The 21,064-nt window shown below is 42.0% G+C and overlaps 1 protein-coding gene across 5 annotated transcripts in view; it reads left to right on the top strand.

Annotated features, from left to right (window-relative positions):
- The window catches only part of DENND1A (DENN domain containing 1A), a 1,150,393-nt gene extending 1,129,684 nt beyond the window's left edge, over positions 1 to 20,709 (top strand). For 3 of the 5 annotated variants that reach the window (XM_030207362.1, XM_030207363.1, XM_030207361.1), the window contains 3 exons: positions 9,294 to 9,422; positions 13,496 to 13,751; positions 15,969 to 20,709. In XM_030207362.1, the coding sequence (XP_030063222.1) occupies positions 9,294 to 9,422; positions 13,496 to 13,751; positions 15,969 to 17,264 (1,681 nt within the window). In that variant the 3' untranslated portion in view covers positions 17,265 to 20,709. The remainder of the gene's footprint in view (positions 1 to 9,293; positions 9,423 to 13,495; positions 13,752 to 15,968) is intronic. The other 2 variants (XM_030207365.1, XM_030207364.1) reach the window with 1 other exon arrangement.
- The last annotated feature ends 355 nt before the right edge of the window (positions 20,710 to 21,064 follow it).

Below are 21,064 nucleotides of genomic sequence, written 5' to 3'. Positions count from 1 at the left end.
GTAATTGGGCATCGCCGCTCGCTGCCCGGTCACCGCCGGGTTAGCGCAGAAGCCATTATCACCACCTCAATGGGTGGCGGTAAGGGCTCCCCACCACAAGGCCATGTGGTAAGAGTTATCTCACCGCTTGGCCTTTGGGGGGGGGGGGGGCTTTTGCCGACTGCAGGAGAAAGGGCCCTGGCGCACGGAAACAAATGGCCCCTGCCGCTAGCACAGGGCCCTTTTTCCCGCAGCTTAATAAAAGGACCCCTCAGTGTGTAATTAAACTCTGGAATTCAATGCCAGAGAATGTGGTGAAAGCATTTAGCTTAGTGGGGTTTAAAAAAGATTTGGATAACTTCCTAAAAGAAAAGTTCATAAGCCATTATTAATGGACTTGGGGAAAATCCACTGCTTGTTTCTAGGCAGCATGAAATGTATTGTACTGTTTTGGGATCTTGCCAGGTACTTTGGCCACTGTTGGAAACAGGATGCTTGCTTGATGAACCTTCGGTCTGTCCCAGCATGGCAACATTTATGTTCTTAAGTTATATAAAAACCAAGAGGCCTAATTTTATACAGCTAATTTATCCATATACAACTGCATATTCAGAGATCTGAATTATATAGGTGGGTTTAGCTGAATATACAGATAAAGACGACAATCTTATAGCTCATACAGATATTTTTGTGTGGTTGGCACCTGGTTGAATACTGTCATTTAAATGTATATTAGTTATGTGATTATTTATATATAATATACAAAAAATAGAAACCAATCTTGCCTAGAATATCCTTCATTAATGTTTGAAATCCTCTGCAAGTGTGTTTTCTCCTTAATCTCAAGTACATTTAAGTGTCAATTAAATTTGAAATATCCGCTTTTGTCAGCATTTCAGTTTTGGCCACTGTGATGTGATAACGGCTCGTCCACGTATTCTGACACTCTGAGAACTCTCACGCTGCAGATCTTCCTCATTAAAACCTAAACCCAAACCTTGGTAATAGTACACAGAGCCATGAAACACATCCCCAGCTCTCTGGCATGGTGTGTCTGACGTGATATTTAAAAAAAGGAGCAGGCGCTGCTGTCAGTATTGTCACATGCTACAGCTAACAGAGGACATGTTAAGCTAAACATTAGAAAGAGATCAGCAAGTCATCTGCACGAAAACTTGGTGTAGAGATTAGGTAGACAGGAGTTAGTGCAGTCATGTGGAGATGATGAGGGTTGTAACCATGATGGACATGATTTTTTTTTTTTTTTCATTTCAAATCTACAGGCATGGCTTGCATGTCATGGCAAGCCTGGTTACACAGCACCCAATGCTGTAGATCTGCAAGCCAAAAAATATATATCCTAATGAGTAGGAGTTTTGAGGAGATAGTGGATGGTAGACTGCAGAGGAAGTTCCGGAATCTGGTTAATGTGGGGAAAGAAACAATGTTTTTATTGCACAGTAACAGACTAATCAAAAGTATAAACTTGGAGGGGGTCAATATTCAGCCAACTGAACTCAGCATTTTGCTGACCACCACCGACTTTATGCTTGGAAATTCAGGGGTCTTTTTACTAAGCTGCAGGAAAATGGGCCCTGCAGTAGTGGGGGCCCTTTTTACCGCAGCCAGTAAAAATCACCCCCCCCCCCCCAAAAAAAAAAATGGCCAAGTTGTAAGATAACACTTGGACATTTTACAGCCATAATGGAACAAAACCAAAATGTCTAGGGCTAATACTTCCAAGGTTATGCTCTAGACCTGTTTTTCTAATAAGACACAAAAAGGTGCCTTAAATGACCAGATAATCAATAGAGGGATTCAGGGATTACCCCCCCCCCCCCCCCATTAAGTCCCCAGTGGTTACTGACCCCCGCCCACCTCCAAAAATGTGAATAAAAATAGTACTCAGCATCCTCTATGACAGCCTCAGATGATATAGCCAGGTCATTTAGAGCAAGCACGCAGGTACCCAGAGTACTATAGTGGTGGATGCAGTGCACTGTAGACAGGTGGACTCAGGCCCATACCTCCCTCTACCCTGTTACACTTGGGGTGGAAACTGTGAGCCCTCCAAAAGTCACTAAAAATCCACTGTATCCACATATAGGTGCCCCCATCATCCATTAGGGCTACTGTAGTAGTAGTGTACAATTTGGTTAGGGGTGGGTTTTGGAGGGCTCTGCAGGCAAGATAAAGGAGCAACGGTGAGATGTGTACCTGGGAGCATTTATATGAACTCCACAGCAGTGCCCTCTAGGGTACCCCACTGCTCTCCTCGAATGTATGGGGGACCAGTCTCCTAAAAATGCTGGTCCCTCCTACATCCCAATGGCTTGATTTTTAACTTTTGCGGGGTTTTTCCAAAAATGGCCTAAAAGGATAAACGCACAAAGCACAAAACCTTGGTTGAAATGGTATTTTTGAAAACAAAAAAGAGAGACATTTTTTCTTTAGTCAAAATTTGTTACATATGCTTTTCAGATTTGGGATGTTTAAACCCCCCCCCCCCCCCCCCCCCCCCCGGTTCTATATAGTGTACTTGATTCTGTAACACTGCTCGTAACTTAATTGACTTAAACTAATGAGCGCTGATAACAGCACTTAACAAGCAATAATGAGCACTAAATTGGCACTGATTAGAATTTAGGTGCACAACTCGTTAAGCAAATTCTGTAATGATGTGCACCGAACTTCTAACACACAGAGGCAAAAAAGGGCATGGTTATTGGCGGGGAAATTAGCGTTTCATGGGCATTCCAAAATTTAGGCGCCTAGTTATAGAATATGGCCCAGTGTGCCTAAATCTACATGCTGAGATTTACACCAGGTTTTCATTTGCGTAAAAGGATACGCACAGATATCGGCGCTGAAATATCAACTAAACATATTCTATAATCGGCACCTAAATCTAGGTGCCGATTATAGACTACGCTTAGTCGGTACTGATTTCAGCACCAAATTTTTAGGCACCATATATAGAATCTCCTACTTAGCACAAAACGTCCAAAGTCCAACTTATACGTCATATTGAAAATACCCCTCTATATCATCAGTAGTTTGAGTCATTGACATAAGACCAGTGGTCCATCTACTGGGTCAGACCAATTGTCCATCTAGCCCAGTACCCTGTTTCCAACAGTGGCCATGCCAGGTCACAAGTAAATGAAAGAAACCCAAATCCTGGCAACACTCCATGCTAACAATCCCAGAGCAAGCAGTTGCTTCCCCATGTCTGTCTCAGTAGTAGACTATGGACTTTTCCTCCAGGAACTTGTCCAAACCTTTTTTAAACACAGATACGCTTAACATTGTTACTACATCCTCTGGCAAAGAGTTCCAGAGCTTAACTATTTGTTGGGAAAAAATATTTCCTCCTATTTGTTTTAAAAGTATTTCCGTGTAACTTCCTTGAGTGTCCCCCTAGTCTTTGAGTGAAAAATCAATTTACTTCTACTCATTCTACACCACTCAGGATTTTGTAGACCTCAATCATATCTCCCTTCATCTGTCTCCTTTCCGAGCTGAAGAGCCCTAACCTGTTTAGCCTTTCCTCATATGAGAGGCGTTCCATCCCCTTATCATTTTGGTCGTTCTTCTTTGAACCTTTTCTAATTCCACTATATCTTTTTTGAGATATGGCAACCAGACCTGAACGCAGTATTCAAAGTGAGGTTGCACCATGGAGCAATACAGAGGCGTTATAGTATTTTCGGTCTTATTCATCATCCCTTTCCTAATAATTCATAGCATCCGGTTTGCTTTTTTGGCCGCTGTCGCACAGTGAGCAGATTTCAGCGTATTATCTACACCACCACCTAGATCTTTTTCTAGGTTGCTGACCCCTCAAGGTGGACCCTAGCATCAGGTAATTAAGATTCAGATTATTCTTTCCAATGTGTATCACCTTGCATTTGTTCACATTAAATCTCATCTGTCATTTGGATACCCAGTCTTCCAATTTCCTAAGGTTTTCCTGCAATATTTCACAGTATGTGTTTTAACAACCTTGAATAGTTTTGTGTCATGTGCAAACTTAGGGCCCCTTTTACCAAGCTGCGGTAAAAGGGGGCCTGAGCTAGCACTGGTGCATGTTTTTCACGTGCCAAGGCCCCCTTTTACCTTACTGGTAAAAGGGTAGATCTTTGTTTCCTGCAGGAAATGGCCATGCTGCAAGTAAAGCACTTGTCGCGTGGCCATTTGCGAGGGGGGTGCTTACCGCCACCCATTGAGGTGGCGGTAAGGGCTCCCGTGCCAACTGGGCACCGCGCAGCACTGCCCGATTACCGCCGGGTACACCCTGGTGCTATAAAAATAAATATATTTTTGTAGCACCAGATAAGGCGGCCCGCTGGGGGTGGGAAGTAAAGCTGGGCTGCTGCGGTAGCCTGGCGGTACTTCCTGTTTAGCAAATGGAAAGCCTACATTGGGCTTTCCTCTACTTTGTAAAAGGGGCCTTCAATCGCCTCACTAGTCGTTCCACTTTCCATATCATTGATAAATATGTTAAATAGCACCGGTCCCAGTAGTTAAATAGCACCGGTCCCACTCCACTGTTCACCCTCCTCCATTGAGAGAAATGGCCGTTTAACCTACCCTCAGTTTTCTGTCCAATAACCAATTCCTAATCCACACTAGAACTTTGCGTCCTATCCCATGACTCTTTAATTTTCTCAGGAGTCTCTCATGAGGAACTTTATCAAAAGCTTTGTGAAAATCTAGATACACTACATAAACCGGCTCACCTTTATCCACATGTTTATTCACACCTTCAAAGAAATGAAGCAAATTGGTGAGGCAAGACTTCCCTTTGCTGAACCCATGCTGACTCTGTCCCATTAAACCATGTTTGTCTGTGTGTTCCGTAATTTTATTCTTTATAATGGTTTCCACTATTTTGCCCGGCATTGACGTCAGGATTACTAGTCTGTAATTTCCCTGATCACCCCTGGAACTCTTTTTAAAAATTGCCGTTGCATTGGCCACCCTCCAGTCTTCAGGTACTACAAGGCTTGAGAAGATAGGGGCTCTTCAGCTTGGAGAAGAGACTGAGGGAGATGTAATAGAGGATTACAAAATCCTGAGTGGAGTAGAAAGAGTAAATGTGAATCAATTATTTATGCTTTCAAAAAGTACAAAGAATAGGGGACACACCATACATTTACGTAGTACTACTTTTAAAACAAATAGAACATATTTTTTTTCACTGAAGTAATAGTTAAGCTCTGGAACTCATTGCCAGAGGATGTGATAAAAGCAGTTAGGGCCCCTTTTTACAAAGTGGCGGTAAGCCCAACACACACTTACCGCTCACTAAAAAAGAAACTACTGCCAGGCTACCACAGCAGCCCAGCAGTAGTTCCCACCCCTAGCGCGCTGTCATATCCAACACCACAAAAATATATTTATTTTTGGAGTGCCGGTGTGTACCTAGCGATAATCGGTTAGTACCGTGAGCTGCCTGGTTACTGCCAGGTTAGTTTGGGAGCCCTTACCGACATCTCAGTGGGTGGTGGTAAGGGCTTCCCCCAAAATGGCCCTGCAGCAAGTGCTTCCCTTACCTTGTGTGCTGAGCCCCCCCCCCCCCCAACCCACTCCCGACAACTGTACACCACTACTATAGCCCTTATGGGTGAAGGAGGGCACCTAGATGTGGGTACAGTGGGTTTCTGGTAGGTTTTGGAGGGCTCACATTTACCACCACAAGTGTAACAGGTAGGGGGGATGGGCCTGGGTTCACATGCCTGAAGTGCACTGCACCCACTAAAACTGCTCCAGGGACCTGCTTACGGCTGTAATGGACCTGAGTATGACATTTGAGGCCGGCACAAAATATTTTTAAAGATTTTTTTTGAGGGTGGGAGGGGGTTAGTGACCACAGGGAGAGTAAGGGGAGGTCATCCCCGATTCTCTCTGGTGGTCATCTGGTCAGTTCGAGCACCTTTTTGTGCCTTGGTCGTAAGAAAAACAGGAGCAGGTAAAGTCGTCCAAGTGCTCGTCAGGGAAGCCCTTTTTCTTCCATTATGGGTCGAGGATGTCCATGTGTTAGGCACGCCCAAGTCCCGCTTTCGCTACGCCTCCGACACGCCCCCATGAACTTCTGTCGTCCCCATGACGGAAAGCAGTTGGGGACGCCCAAAATCGGTTTTCAATTATACCAATTTGGGCCACCCGTTTTGTGTCGAAAGATGGGCGTCCTTCTCTTTCGAAAATGAGCCCGCTAGTGTACCTGAATTTAACTTGTCTTCCAAATAAAAAAATGAAAAGGCAAAAATCAAGTTTCAGCCAGACTTATCTGATGTGCCTGTGTTAAGGAGAGAGCTGCAGGAATGTCTTCCATTCACATTACTCGTGTCTTATGCTGCATTCATAGTTAAGAAAATGAACGTTTTTTTAATCAAATTTGCATTTTATAGCTAGCGACTTCATCATTTTCTTTGAATTAATTCTGTGGCAGAATGACAGAATGCAGCTAGGAACAGAGAAACCCACTAATATAACAAAAGGAGATGTAACTTTCCTAAACAAAGTCCCACAGTTTTGCAACTTGGTACCTATAAATGTAGAGAATACCAGTACTTTCGCACATGTAGGCAACAGCAAATTGACTAAGTACTATTCTGTAAGGGTGCACATAAGTGGCATAGTGCATAACTGCAAGAGAGTGGGGCATGGGCAGTGCTGCCACTTAAAAGTGCAACTTACGGGGGGCCCTTTTACTAAGGCACGCCTCAAATTGGTCTGTGCTGGTGTAGACGCGTGTTTTGGATGCGAGCAGGTCAATTTTTCAATGTGCCTGGAAAAAAGGCTTTTTTGTGGCTGAAAATGGACGTGAGGCAAAATTAAAACCAGTGCGCGTCCATTTTCAGCCTGAGCCCTTACCGCCACCCATTGACTTAGCAGTAAGGTCTTGCACGTTAACCGGGCGGTAAGCAGCCAGTGCATGTAAACTACCGATTACCACCATGTAAGCGCCACTCGGTAGAAAATTTCTACCGTGTGTTTTGGGTGCACATCAAAAATGGAATTGCCGCCCAGGGCACATGATAGCCGGGCAGTAGTTCCTATTGGTTCGCGTTGGACACGCATAGGCACCTACATGCCTTAGTAAAAGGGCCCCCACAGTAAATTATGCATGCTCTTACTGCATTTAGGCGCCCACAGTTACACCAGGTCTGCGGCTGCTGGACCTGCGGGCATGTAAATGTTACGCTAATATTTAGCACCCAGGCTCAAAATGGGTGGCATCAAGGTGCCTAAACAAAGATGCCCAGTTCTAGAATTACCTCCTAAATGTCAGCAGTGGTTTGATACATTGCACTCAAACCTCCTGCCATGCCTTACCATCAAGCTCTGCAGCACTCCAAGCAGCTGCCAAAAGCAGTGAGGCTCTTGAACCACCCCAGCCCCACCCTTACTAGTTGAAGGTATAGCTATTTTGGATAGTTTTCTCTAGACTTCTTGGAAGCCCAGCACAGTCATGTTGCTTCGCTTGACACCTTGGTTTATATACATTGCTCTTTGGCCCTCCCCTATAAAGTTTCATGTGAATGAGCAACACTCAAGCCCCCTTGCTCATTTGTCCTACCTCTTATCTCCCACCCACCCGCATTCTGCGTCCTATTTAAGAAAGGTTTTCCTTTGAAATATATGGTTATTTGGTTGTTACTTTATTACGATTCAGTTGCAGAAAACATGGGGTTCAGTCAGGGTTAATCTTTGATCTAGCATTGGTTCTGTTTGATTCCATTGATTGTAATACTTTTGAACATTTATAACAAAATGTTTATACATTTGTGTCTTGGGATTTACCTACTTGAAAATACTACAAGATTTTCAGTGCAAAAACTGAACCAGCTTTATCTTGAGAATAGAACAGTTTCCTCTTTCCCACCAAGTAAAAATTTGACAAAATATAATTAATGTTTTCCATCATATTCGGTAGTTGGTTAGATATTGCCCTTTATACAGGCATTCTCATATGATACATGTTTATAATAGAGGAAAATTCCCTTGGCAAAAATATGCTTACAAATTTCCACCTATTATTTGTGTGAGTACTTTATTCAGGTACAATTATATGCATACTTTTGGAAATAAAAAAAGTAGGCATATTAGTGTTATATCCATCCTAACCCCACCCTGTGAAATGCATAAACTTATGTGTGGAAAAGTATTTGCACATAGGCTAGGAAATTAAAAAAGAAAAAAAAACCTTTTCTATGCATAAGAGGGATTTACATGCAGAAATGCCTTTGAAAATTATCCTTATAGTCCTTCTGAGATCCTTCTATGGTACAGCACCTCCATGATATTCCTAAATAAGTTAACATGCACATTAGAGAATGGCATGGGGACAAAGTTTGTCTCCGTCCCCACCCCACCCCCGCAGGTTCTGTCTCCATCCCCGCCCCGTCCCCATGGGCTCTGTCCTCATCTGCAGAAGCCTCAAACACTTATGATTTTATATTTAAATCTTTTTATTAAAATATAAAAAGGAACAATATGCTGTGCAACTGTTGTGTATAAATTACAAATAGAGAATAACAATGAGCAGCTATAATAACCCTCCTTCCCACCACCACCCTCTACCCTTCCAACCCCAACAATAGGTGATTTCTACTACACCAAGGAATCCTAATTCACACTGTTAAAATGTCCAGGGGTATAAAATACAACCCATTCTATATGCCCTAGAGGGGAAAAATATGCCCTATAAAGCTCTGTTATGTTTTTTTTAATCTGTGAATAAATAAGAAATCATCAACAATGTCAGGATTGAATCTAGCTCTCCTGTCGTCCACAGTCCTTCCTGGAATAGAAGTTGTCTTCTTAGAAGATGTGCTGGTAGCAGGATGTACAGGATCTCCCATGCAAATTTTGCTAGTTGTGGCCAGTATGTTTGCTTGTTTGTCCAAAAAATCAAAATATCTTTGTAGGCATCACTTAAACAGGTCATTAACAGACTTCAAAGTAGAAAATGGCACGGGGACAAGGTTTGTCCCCGTGGCCTCTGTCCCCGTCCCGTCCCCGTGGGATCTGTCCCTGTCCCCGTCCCCGTGGTTACTGCGGTTCCCCGTCCCCATGTCATTCTCTAATGCACATACAGTAGTTGGAGTTTAAAGCTTTGAACCTGTTGAGAGACCCTCATCATAAGGGTGGTATCCTCACTTTGACATTCTCACCCTCTCCACTGTAAATTTGAATCCGGTGCTTTATTAAAAGCAGAATATTCAAACTCAGCAGATTGAGAGATGCAGGACACAGCTTTGAATCTGACACTTAGTAACTTACTTTTCTCTCCATGTCTTCTTCAGCTCTGTAAAACCAACACGTCACTATACTGTCTTCCTTTCTGAAGACTCTTCTGACGACGAATTTCAGCATGAGGAGGATCCTGTCTCTGGCTTCTCTGAAAATTTTCTCTTCTCTGCTCCCTTTGAATGGTCTATTCTTCATTCCTTGTTATTTCATGTTTGTTAGCAAACTCTTTTATCTGATATATGTACAGAACATTTTATGCAGCAGTGATGACTTTATATTAAAAGTTGTTGATCATTTTTTAGGGTAATTTTATAATAAGCTTCAGATTTGCACATAAGTACTGTTGTTAAAATTTCCACACAGTTACACCTGCTTAAATATGTATAACATACACACATAAGTGAAAAGTCTGCCCCCCCAGGAATGATTTTACCTGTGCCATAGCCAATTTGGGCTCAGGCCCATCTCCTTCCCACCAAACAAGCTTACTTCTTAGGCAGCTACCAGCACTGCTGCAGGCCCCTCCACTGTGGGCATGCTGTTTTCACGCATGCATGAAATTGAGCATACGCGCAGGCCAGCAGCTGGCAGAAGCAGTTCCGGGACTGTGTTAGCAGTCACCCGAGAAGTAAGCTTATTTGGCAGTAAGGGGGGATCCCTTGCCAGCACAGGTATTTCATTTACATATTTGGGGGGGAGGGCACCGGGAGAGGTGGCAGAAGTTAAATTCGGGTTTTGCTTTAGTTTGGGGGAGGCAGCAGACATAAAAATTTTGGCCCACACACTTTGATCTCGGGCCTGCCCTAAATCGGCTGTCTGACTACACTACTGGGCTCTACTGAGGTCAGCAAAACTTACATGTATATAGGATGTATGTAAGTTTGCACGTATATACCCAGGGTTATTGTATGAACGCTTGTTTCTGTGCATGAAATTCTGTTTTAAACACAGAAATGACTTATAGATCTACCCCATGACATACATGTGTCATACAAAGAGATAACATGAAAGGGTATCTTCTGTTACTTTATCAGTATTTGTTTTCTGCTTAACATTGATGTCTAATAAGGGGAATAGTGCTAAAAAGTTAACCAGTCCTATCGTACATATTAAACAGTCACATTCAGAATATTCCATTGCATAATTGTACCTTATCAGATTTACTGTCATAGCTACATGCAGTTGTATAGCGCATACAGTGGGGGAAATAAGTATTTGATCCCTTGCTGATTTTGTAAGTTTGCCCACTGACAAAGACATGAGCAGCCCATAATTGAAGGGTAGGTTATTGGTAACAGTGAGAGATAGCACATCACAAATTAAATCCGGAAAATCACATTGTGGAAAGTATATGACTTTATTTGCATTCTGCAGAGGGAAATAAGTATTTAATCCCTCTGGCAAACAAGACCTAATACTTGGTGGCAAAACCCTTGTTGGCAAGCACAGCGGTCAGACGTCTTCTGTAGTTGATGATGAGGTTTGCACACATGTCAGGAGGAATTTTGGTCCACTCCTCTTTGCAGATCATCTCTAAATCATTAAGAGTTCTGGGCTGTCGCTTGGCAACTGGCAGCTTCAGCTCCCTCCATAAGTTTTCAATGGGATTAAGGTCTGGTGACTGGCTAGGCCACTCCATGACCCTAATGTGCTTCTTCCTGAGCCACTCCTTTGTTGCCTTGGCTGTATGTTTTGGGTCATTGTCGTGCTGGAAGACCCAGCCACGACCCATTTTTAAGGCCCTGGCGGAGGGAAGGAGGTTGTCACTCAGAATTGTACGGTACATGGCCCCATCCATTCTCCCATTGATGCGGTGAAGTAGTCCTGTGCCCTTAGCAGAGAAACACCCCCAAAACATAACATTTCCACCTCCATGCTTGACAGTGGGGACGGTGTTCTTTGGGTCATAGGCAGCATTTCTCTTCCTCCAAACACGGCGAGTTGAGTTCATGCCAAAGAGCTCAATTTTTGTCTCATCTGACCACAGCACCTTCTCCCAATCACTCTCGGCATCATCCAGGTGTTCACTGGCAAACTTCAGACGGGCCGTCACATGTGCCTTCCGGAGCAGGGGGACCTTGCGGGCACTGCAGGATTGCAATCCGTTATGTCGTAATGTGTTACCAATGGTTTTCGTGGTGACAGTGGTCCCAGCTGCCTTGAGATCATTGACAAGTTCCCCCCTTGTAGTTGTAGGCTGATTTCTAACCTTCCTCATGATCAAGGATACCCCACGAGGTGAGATTTTGCGTGGAGCCCCAGATCTTTGTCGATTGACAGTCATTTTGTACTTCTTCCATTTTCTTACTATGGCACCAACAGTTGTCTCCTTCTCGCCCAGCGTCTTACTGATGGTTTTGTAGCCCATTCCAGCCTTGTGCAGGTGTATGATCTTGTCCCTGACATCCTTAGACAGCTCCTTGCTCTTGGCCATTTTGTAGAGGTTAGAGTCTGACTGATTCACTGAGTCTGTGGACAGGTGTCTTTCATACAGGTGACCATTGCCGACAGCTGTCTGTCATGCAGGTAACGAGTTGATTTGGAGCATCTACCTGGTCTGTAGGGGCCAGATCTCTTACTGGTTGGTGGGGGATCAAATACTTATTTCCCTCTGCAGAATGCAAATAAATTCATATACTTTCCACAATGTGATTTTCCGGATTTAATTTGTGATGTGCTATCTCTCACTGTTACCAATAACCTACCCTTCAATTATGGGCTGCTCATGTCTTTGTCAGTGGGCAAACTTACAAAATCAGCAAGGGATCAAATACTTATTTCCCCCACTGTACCTCAGTGAGACTGGTTCAGAAAGATTGTATAGGTGCACTAGTTTAAAGATAAAACTAGCAGATTACTGTATAGTGACCTTTACCCTCCCCCCAGACAACCCTTGAGCTAGTATAGTATTAAACTTTCTTCAATGTAAGAAATAAATGCAAATTGAAACATCAAATTCTGCATTCATTCACTGTCTGCATAAAGAGATGCATTCACCAAGATATGTCAGAAAGTCTCTTAGGTTTACATGCCTGCCTATGGTGCTGACCTCTAAGAAAGAGCACCATAGCTAAGATCCCAGACTATCATGGTAAGGGGTGCAAAATTTATTTATTTATAGGTTCTTGAGGGGGATAAAGGGAATGTTCAGGATGGGTTATGTGGGGAGAAAGTGCCTGAAGAAGAGTAAGAGGATTGGAGAGGATGCAGGGGGTGAGAGAGTAGATTGGAGGGGCTGTGGGGTTGTGTGGAGGAAGAGAGGGGAGTGAGTGAGAGGATTGAAAGGGGGGGTGTGCAGACAGGATGGGAAACAGTGTATAAGAAGGTGAGTAGAGTCTGAAGAAATTCAAGATGGGGAACAGGGAGATAGGAGATTAGAGGTAGCGGTGTGGGGTGTAAATGGGGTTAGAGGGATTGTGGTTAGAGATTGGAGATGGCAGGCAGGGAGAGAATAAAGGTTTCAAAGGCACTCTGGGATTTCATTGAGGGAATTTGGGAGCTGTAGGGTGTGAGGGCTCATCCCTCTCTCTCCCAATCCTTGATCCCCCTCTCCCCGCTCTTTTTCTCTCTTCTACCTCTCCATGATTCCTCTCCTTCACCCTCCTCCTCCTATCTTCTTCCCCTTTTCCATGATTCTCCCTCTCCTCCCCTCCCCATACATCCCTATCCTTTCTGCTTTCTTTTCCCTCTCCCCCTACCCATTCTGCCTGAGACCCTTTTTCCATTTCTTTCCTCTTAACCCTCAGATACCTTCCATCATTCATTATCCCCCTCCTCCCTTCCCCAGCATCAATCATTAAAATCCTTCCCTTAAAAAAAAGGACCAAATAAATACATTGTTCACGAGTGCCAAAAAAATGACACGTTTATAAAACTGTAAATACATGCGCATGCAAAATTCAGTGTGCCAATATATGTAAATTTGTGAAAATGTGCCATGTATTTGCCACAGAACTTTGAAAATTCTGCCAAAGAATTTGCAAACTTTTGCCAGACAAGCTTGAAAAATCTGTCACAGAAAACATGGGGCTGTAACTATAGCTAAACAGAAGTTAAAAATAATTTCACATGATTTTTCTTTAGGGAGGTGCTGCATATTTGTTTACCTTCGAACACTCTGCTGGATAGCTTTGTCTTTCCACCTATAACTCCATATTTTGCTCTGACTTTAACAATTTGACATTGTACCCTGCCGATTCTGCATAGCCTTAGTATTTATGCACCTTGTGAAATAACCTAATTATCTGTTTCATAGGCCTCAGCCATACCGAGCCCTAAAAGAATCTGATGCAGATGGGGATGAGACGATAAGTCCAGAGAAGAACATAAATGATGATGGATTGCCAAATCCACCCACATCTGACAGATTCAGAGAAATCTGTCTTTTAGAAGACATTTTCAGTCATTTGGAGGTAGAGACCCCAACACAGCCCCTTACTCAAGCCAAAAGTTTGGAAGATTTGCGAACTCCCAAAGAAGAGGATGGGAAAGAATGTACATTTGATTACCAGGTATTATATGGGGATTAGGTCTTACCAACTTGAGGGCACTTGTCAGTGATTTACGTGGATAAAGTGGGTTTTACTAAGCTGAGGTTAGTAACTCCCACAATAAATGAATAAACACAACTTGTGATCAGCCTCACAAGCTGCTTTTTTTTTTTTTTTAATTCGGGCCACTAATATGTGGCCCTATACTCCCAGGGCCATCTTAAAGGAGCCAGAGGTAGAATAAGTGCCACACAGATACCTCCCCCCCCCCCCCCCCCCCCCCCCCACAAAAAGACACCTCCCTGCCTCATGGGGCCTATCTAGGGTTTTCCTGGTGTCTAGCAGGTGGGGAATTCAGAAAGGCGTGAGATGAACACAGAGGATCTTTAATTAAAAAATGAATGTTATTTAAAAAAACATAAATGTTTGCATGTGTGTTGCATGTTGAATGGTGCTTTAGATGGCGACTCTGACTGTGAAGAACTAAGGTTGGTGCTGGGCAGGCTTGTATGGTCTGGGTCCTGTATATGGCAGTCTGGTTTAGGATGAACTGGAGAGGGCTTCGACAAACTCCAGTAATGTGAAACGTGAGGACAGTGCCGGGCAGACTTTTATGGTATGTGTTCCACAGTTGACAAGATGGATTTGGATAGACTGGAGTGGGCTTCGACAGCATCTTCAGTAGTTATAAACTAAAGACAAGGCCAGTGGACTTCAATGGTTTATGTCCCTGAAATGCCAAAGTTAGACAATGATCAAGTATTTTATATCACATTCATTGTTGTTATTGAGTGTGACTGTTGGGCAGACTGGATGGACTGTTCAGGTCTTTATCTGATTGAAAGTGGATGGATGCCTGAAATGGCCACAGACCGGGCTACCTGACAGAAATCTCAGTGCAGGATTCAAACTCAAGCCATGGCCACAATAGGCAAGTGACCTACCAGTACATCACAAATGGACATCCATCCTACATGTATTTTAGAACAGGATATAGCCTGTTCTAAAATACGTGCGAGATGGACATCCATGTTCCAGAAATGTCCGACTTGAACATCCATTTTGCAAACTAAAACTTCCAAATTATGAACAGGGGAAAACAAGGGTCATGGACAACTGTGTGGTAGCATAGGATTGTCCATCTTATAAAATGGCCACATAGACACCCATGTAAAGCAGAGGGATAGCCTAATGGTTAGAGCAGTGGGTTGAGAATCAGGGGACCCAGGTTCAAATCTCACTTCAGCTGTTTGTGATTTGATTTTTTTTTTTTTTAATTACGAGCCCTCCAGGAACAGAAAAATACCTACTATGCCTGATTGTACACCACTTTATTAGCCTTCAGGCTTGCACATGTTTTATATATTCAGGTACAGTAGGTATTTTTCTGTACCTGGAGGGCTCGCAATTTTAAAAAATAATTTAAAAAAGACCTGAAGTAGTTGAACCTAGGTCCCTTAGTTCTCGGTCCACTGCACTAACCATTAGGTTACTACTCAGAGCTGTATGCTGCTCTATTAATAACATCTATAGTACCTGAAGCTGTCATAGAGCCTGGTATCCCTTGCCAGTTTCACATTCAGGGAAGAGGAAGGGGTATAGAAACCACTGTGGGGAATTAAGGAGATGTTGTACCTTAATCCTTCCAGTAGATAGCTGCTCAAGGAAAGCCAATTTCTGTGACTTTGATGTGCCAAGTACCAGGTCTAAACAACATCCATCATTTTAGAGATGAACATCCCTTCCCCTTCTGTGATCAGAGTTGGGCGTCTATATTTTGGTCCCACCCAGATCATGCTCCCTTGCGATATGGACATACTGCAGTGTTAGATGTCCATATCCCGGCTTTATATAATCAGGATTTGGACATCCATGCAGTGTGGACATCTAAATGCCAGTTTTCAGATGTCCAAAACAAGAATTATGGTTTTAGGGTTGCTGATATCCACAGGCTGAATTAGAACTGGAAATTCAGTTCCAAACCTAATCAAGGCACCAGCATTGAATATCCGGGTCATATGTGGTCACTGACAGTTACCGGTGTGTCAGCCAATATTCAGACTGCTGCCCAGATAAATAAGTAGATTCCTAACTTTTTTTGTTATCAAAGGTGTTTAGTTTCCTGCAGAAGTTAATATAGTAAAACAATTTGTTGTGCTAATTTTTCTGTACTTGTTTTTTATTATGAAAATATCAGTAAGGTAAATACTTAAGCCCTCTCTCTTTATATTTTGACAGAGAATGGACTTTAGGGTACCTGAAAGAAACAGAATTATGCCACCAATGAAACATCCTCATCCATATAACAAACTTTGGAGTATGGGTCAAGATGACATGGCTATTCCTACAAAGTATTCTCAGAGTTCACCTGAAAGACCTTTGGCTTTTCGCATCAGTAGCTCCTCAAGCCCACAAAGACCACATTGCAAGGAAAGCATAGTAACATCTTCAGAAAAGGAAGAAACAAGCACTCAAAGTAACATCACCATCCCTAGGCCTCAAAGCCGAAAAACTCCAGAGCTTGGCATAGTTCCCCCACCTCCTACACTTAGACCTGGGAAACATCAAGCATTGCATGGAACAGCAGCAGACCATTTGAAGACACAAACTGTCGCAAGCAATGACTTGGCTTCGGAACTGATGCATGAATCATTTGGTATTGGGAATACATCTCTTGAACCAGAATCAAGTGAACCACTTAATTACTCTTCTAATCCTGCCCAGCTTTTGTCAGATTCCAGTGGTACTGCTGATATGCTTCAGCCAGTAAAGGTTCTTACAGAAAATGCAGGTAGTGATGACCTCCTTAGTTTATTGGATCCACTCAGCAGTTGTCAGAGCACCACCCAACCACCAGGGTCTAGTAGCTTGCACAATTCTGCAACTTCTCTTCACTCCAGTCCTGCTATCTTTCCTTCCCTGGCAAATGACTTTGCTTCTTCAACTGCAGTACTTGGTCAGCAGGTGGGTTATCCTTCTGCAGGACCACAGTTTTTGCAGCCATCGCTAAATCCATTCACTCACGCAGTGCCAACAGCCCTACCTATGGTCAGACCCCCATTTGCAACTCCTGTAGGCCCTAGCTTTAGCGCAAGCTTAATTACATCTGGTTCTTGCTTTTATCAACCACCAAGACCTCGGCAGAATTTGTCAGTGCTGCCCCTAACTGGTCTCTTTGGTCAGGTTCCAACAGGTTCACAAGTTAGTCCACTGATGCAGTCAAACCATAACTTATCCCAAACCAGCTGTATGCAGTCAAGAAATATAAATGCCACTCCTAATTTCAGAACATTAGAGCCACCTCAGTCTGGTGTGAATTTATCAGACAGCAAGAAACGCATGGCTGTAAAGTCCAGTGAACGGCCTGCTATCCCCCCTAGGCCCTCTCAGGTGTTGGAACCATTGTTGCTTCCCTCAAATGCAGAGGAGCCAAAAGATCCATTTGAAGATTTATTATGCAAGACAAAGCAGGACATAGCACCAGAACAAGGTAAAGTAGAACAACTTAGAAAGCGGTGGGAAACCTTTGAATAATCTTAGGATTATAATATCTTTGCTGTGCTTTTCCCCCTTTAATCATCAGGAAAAAAAAATGTGTTGAGCAATGAAGAACTAACCATTCACATGAGAAACAGAAGAGCGTAATTACCATATGCATATATATATATATATATTGCTGCTGGATGAATTCATCGTTTTTGGTTTGGGGTTTTTTTTTTTTACCAACTAGCTCCAGGCTATTATTTCCTACTTAAGATCTGACCCTGGAATAATATCTGAATTTCTTCTGCACTATCAGTGTTAGATAACATACAAATTTAGATTTTCTCTCTCTTTTATGTCTCTTTTTTCTGTGAAATAGCTATTCCTAAATATACTACTGAAACACGGCTTGCTGTATTTGATAGTCATGAGCAGAGCCTGAAACATTTATACAGCAGATACTGTAGCTCTAGTGTATGTTTCAGCCTGTATGACTAGTGATTTAGATCAATTCTTCAATGTTGTGTACAAAGATCTAATTGCTTTTATATGTAGAACACATATGCCTGTAGTTGTGGCAATACCAAACAATTCTCTGGTCTTACATAAGATGCTACAAATGTGTCTTGGGGTCTTCTCTATGTAGCAATAGTGATTGTAAATCTATATGAGCCTTTCCTATAATTGGGATTCTTGTGGGTTTTTTTTTCTTTTTGTATTTAACTTAATAAGGACTATTCAAGAAAGGGAACCTTGTCTTTTCATTAGGGCAGTGCTGCACAGAACAAGACATAATGCAGTTCTAGACTGATTGCCCTTTGTGTTATTGGAGACACTAGCAACTTACTTTAGAGAAAGTCTCCTCATAAAATAGATTCCCACAATTGTATTCTAATGTTCATATGTATTATTAGTTGGAAAACCAAGAGCAGTATTTCATTAGAATGTTACAGTAATTATTTTTATTAAAAAGAGAATGAGGGTTTTGAATTTCCCCATTTTTCTTGGAATTAAACACTTGTATTATGGATATTAAGTTTATGCTAGGTTAGATAGAAGAGAATCACAAGCCAAAGTGTCGTGATCCTAGTGATTTAATGTTGCTAAGTGACAACTAGGTATCATTTCCATAATTTGGAACCATAAATGATGTGATCTTTTTGATTTCCTTTTCATTCTCTGCATTTGGGCTATAGTTTTCAATTAAGTGTTGTGCTGCCAAATGAAATGGTCACAACTGATAGAGCACTGTACCATGCCATTGTGACCAAAAGAAAATTTAAATGCATGTTGCAGTAAAGATGGGAAAAGTGTACATGGGTTCATTGTCTTTTTAAAGCAAAATCAGAACAACCTGATGGAATTTCCATAGAAAACACACATCAAGAATTTATAAAATGACCACCAGATATCGCCATCGTTATGGGCTTCTTTTACAAAGCTGCGCTACCAATTCCCGCGCGGCAAATGAGAGCCCATAGAAATTGAATGGGCGTCCTCTCATTTGCCGCATGGAGAATCGGTAGCAAGGCTTTGTAAAAGAAGCCCTATATGAATGGCAGCTTTTAAGCAGATGATAATTTCCTTTTTAAAAACAGTAGCTGCGAGTCAAACATTTTCTTTCCTCGATGTACACACCACAATTCTAGTAAGCACAGATGCTATAGACCAAGCATTTCCATCCTATGACGACAAATCCTTGTTTCATTAATTATTTTAATGTTTGTTACTTTTTTCTGAAGGCTTGCATTATTTAAAAGAATAATGTCAAGCCCATCAAGTCTGGACCAACTCAGCTGGCTGACACTGAATGCGGTTTGTTTTGCAAACATCGAGTAAATGTCTGCATTATTAAATGAAAACACACTTACAGGATTTTATTTAGTGTATCAATTATAGGCAGACAATCAAGTCATAGCATATTTGGTTGTAATTTATTTTTGAAGAATGACATGTTCTGGACATGTGCAATATAAGAGAACTCTACAGTCGTGAAACAATGTGAAACACTTTTTGTGATAAACTGTTTCTTTATTATATGAATCATGTAAGTTTGCTGTTTAAGCCAGCATTTCTGTATGCTTTATTTTGCTGTATGATACATCTGTTTTATTTCTAAATGCCTAGTTCTGGAAAGTAAAATAGATCTATCATGAAGTTATGTTTTTGCCTACAAATAATTTTTATGTATAAATTAGCAACTTAAAACTGGAATATAAACTCCCTGGATTATTATAGTCGCTTAATCTTGTCAGTAGCGATTCTGCTGCATAGGAATTGAGTGGCTCATGTTGTTAATGTTTTGTTATCACGTGTTCCATCTTGTCTTTTTTTTTTTTAAAGCTTCATTCGCTGTAGCTATGCACTGAATAAATATTTTAAATGCACGTTTGTTTTGGTGGGAAAAAAATATTAGGGCTTCTGTATCACAACAAACTATTTTTCTATCATTTTTTAAACTTTGTATTCTGTCCATTCAAACCTGCAGTGATGTAATAAATGGTTGGTTTAAGACTCAGTGATGTACTCCAGACTTGTTGATGCCATCTACACTTCACTGGAAAAATTATGTATATACAATATAAAAGAAAAGCTGTTGTTAAGATAATGCGTGTGTATAAATACAGCACATTAGATTGCTTAGTCATTCTTCACTTTATTTTGAAGATCAAATAGCAGGTAAATAGGATGCTGACCAGGATTGACTAGAAAATTATGGAGCACTTTAAGAAGATTATGAAAGTATGTTTCCTAACAATCTGGTCCTGAATTTATGAGTCTTAGTAGAATAAAAGAACCAAACAATGGTCAGCGTTAATGGTTTCTGTGTTTTATTTGAATCTATGTCCTATGTTCCTTTCTTCATCATTCATCCATGTAAGATAATGTCAAAAACTTCACGCACATAACATTTCCAATTTTAGATGGATAGCTAGAGTCCTTATTTGTCAAAGAGGATACTGCTTGCAGGGAGGTTTCACATGTTTCCAAAAAAGATACATGTTTGTAGGCTACTGTAAAATTATAGTCCACATTAGAAAATTTTGATATGATGTCCTGAATAAAAGAACAAAAGGCTTACAGACACTCCAACTGCACAAACCGTTTGTGGAGAAGCAGCAGCTGGAGGATCAAGAGAAGGTAGGGTAGAGTCTGAAGATATAATAGAGACCTCATGAAACCTGAGCAAGAGATAACACCAGTGAGGCCTTCCCTCATAGTCAAATGTTTATTCATAGGGCCCACCACGGGATTAATGGTAACAGTACCTTTGGACTTGATCTTCTATTTTACCATAGAATTCTAGTGTCACTCCCGTGGTGCTCTAAGTAGCAAGCTTTCCCCCTTTGGCCATACCCTGCAGCCACATGCTGCTGGAAATTATAGCCGATAAGACCCCCCTGGGTGATGTCACATACAGCTGCCCACCGCAATGACTGGTGGTTCTTCCGTGGGAGATAGCAAGATGACATAGCTATACACCACAAGTATTCTCCACTCTCCTGAAAGCAGCCAGGGCAGATCACAATAGCAGAAGAGAAGAGTAGTGGCATCTTAATTGTGTAGCTTTGAGTCCCATCCAGACTAAACACCTCGGTGCGCAATGCATCACAAATCTGGAAGTGCTAGCATTCTGTTTTCACCATAACAATCAGTGAGTCTATATTCCAGCACTAATAGGAAATAGAACCTCATCTCCAATTATGCCCCCATCTTAATTCGGCACTTTACCTTTGACTCCCTTTCTCCAGCCAGCACATCTAGCTATGCAACACTGAGCAACTTTCATGGTCAAAATTTAAAGCAGTTTTGTCATTAAAACCTTGCAGTGGTACAACTATTAGAATGGA

This window comes from Microcaecilia unicolor, chromosome 6, assembly GCF_901765095.1.
Source record: "Microcaecilia unicolor chromosome 6, aMicUni1.1, whole genome shotgun sequence".
Lineage (NCBI taxonomy): Eukaryota > Metazoa > Chordata > Amphibia > Gymnophiona > Siphonopidae > Microcaecilia > Microcaecilia unicolor.
Note: the sequence above shows the minus strand (reverse complement) of the source record. Positions and strands in the feature narration are given on the sequence as shown.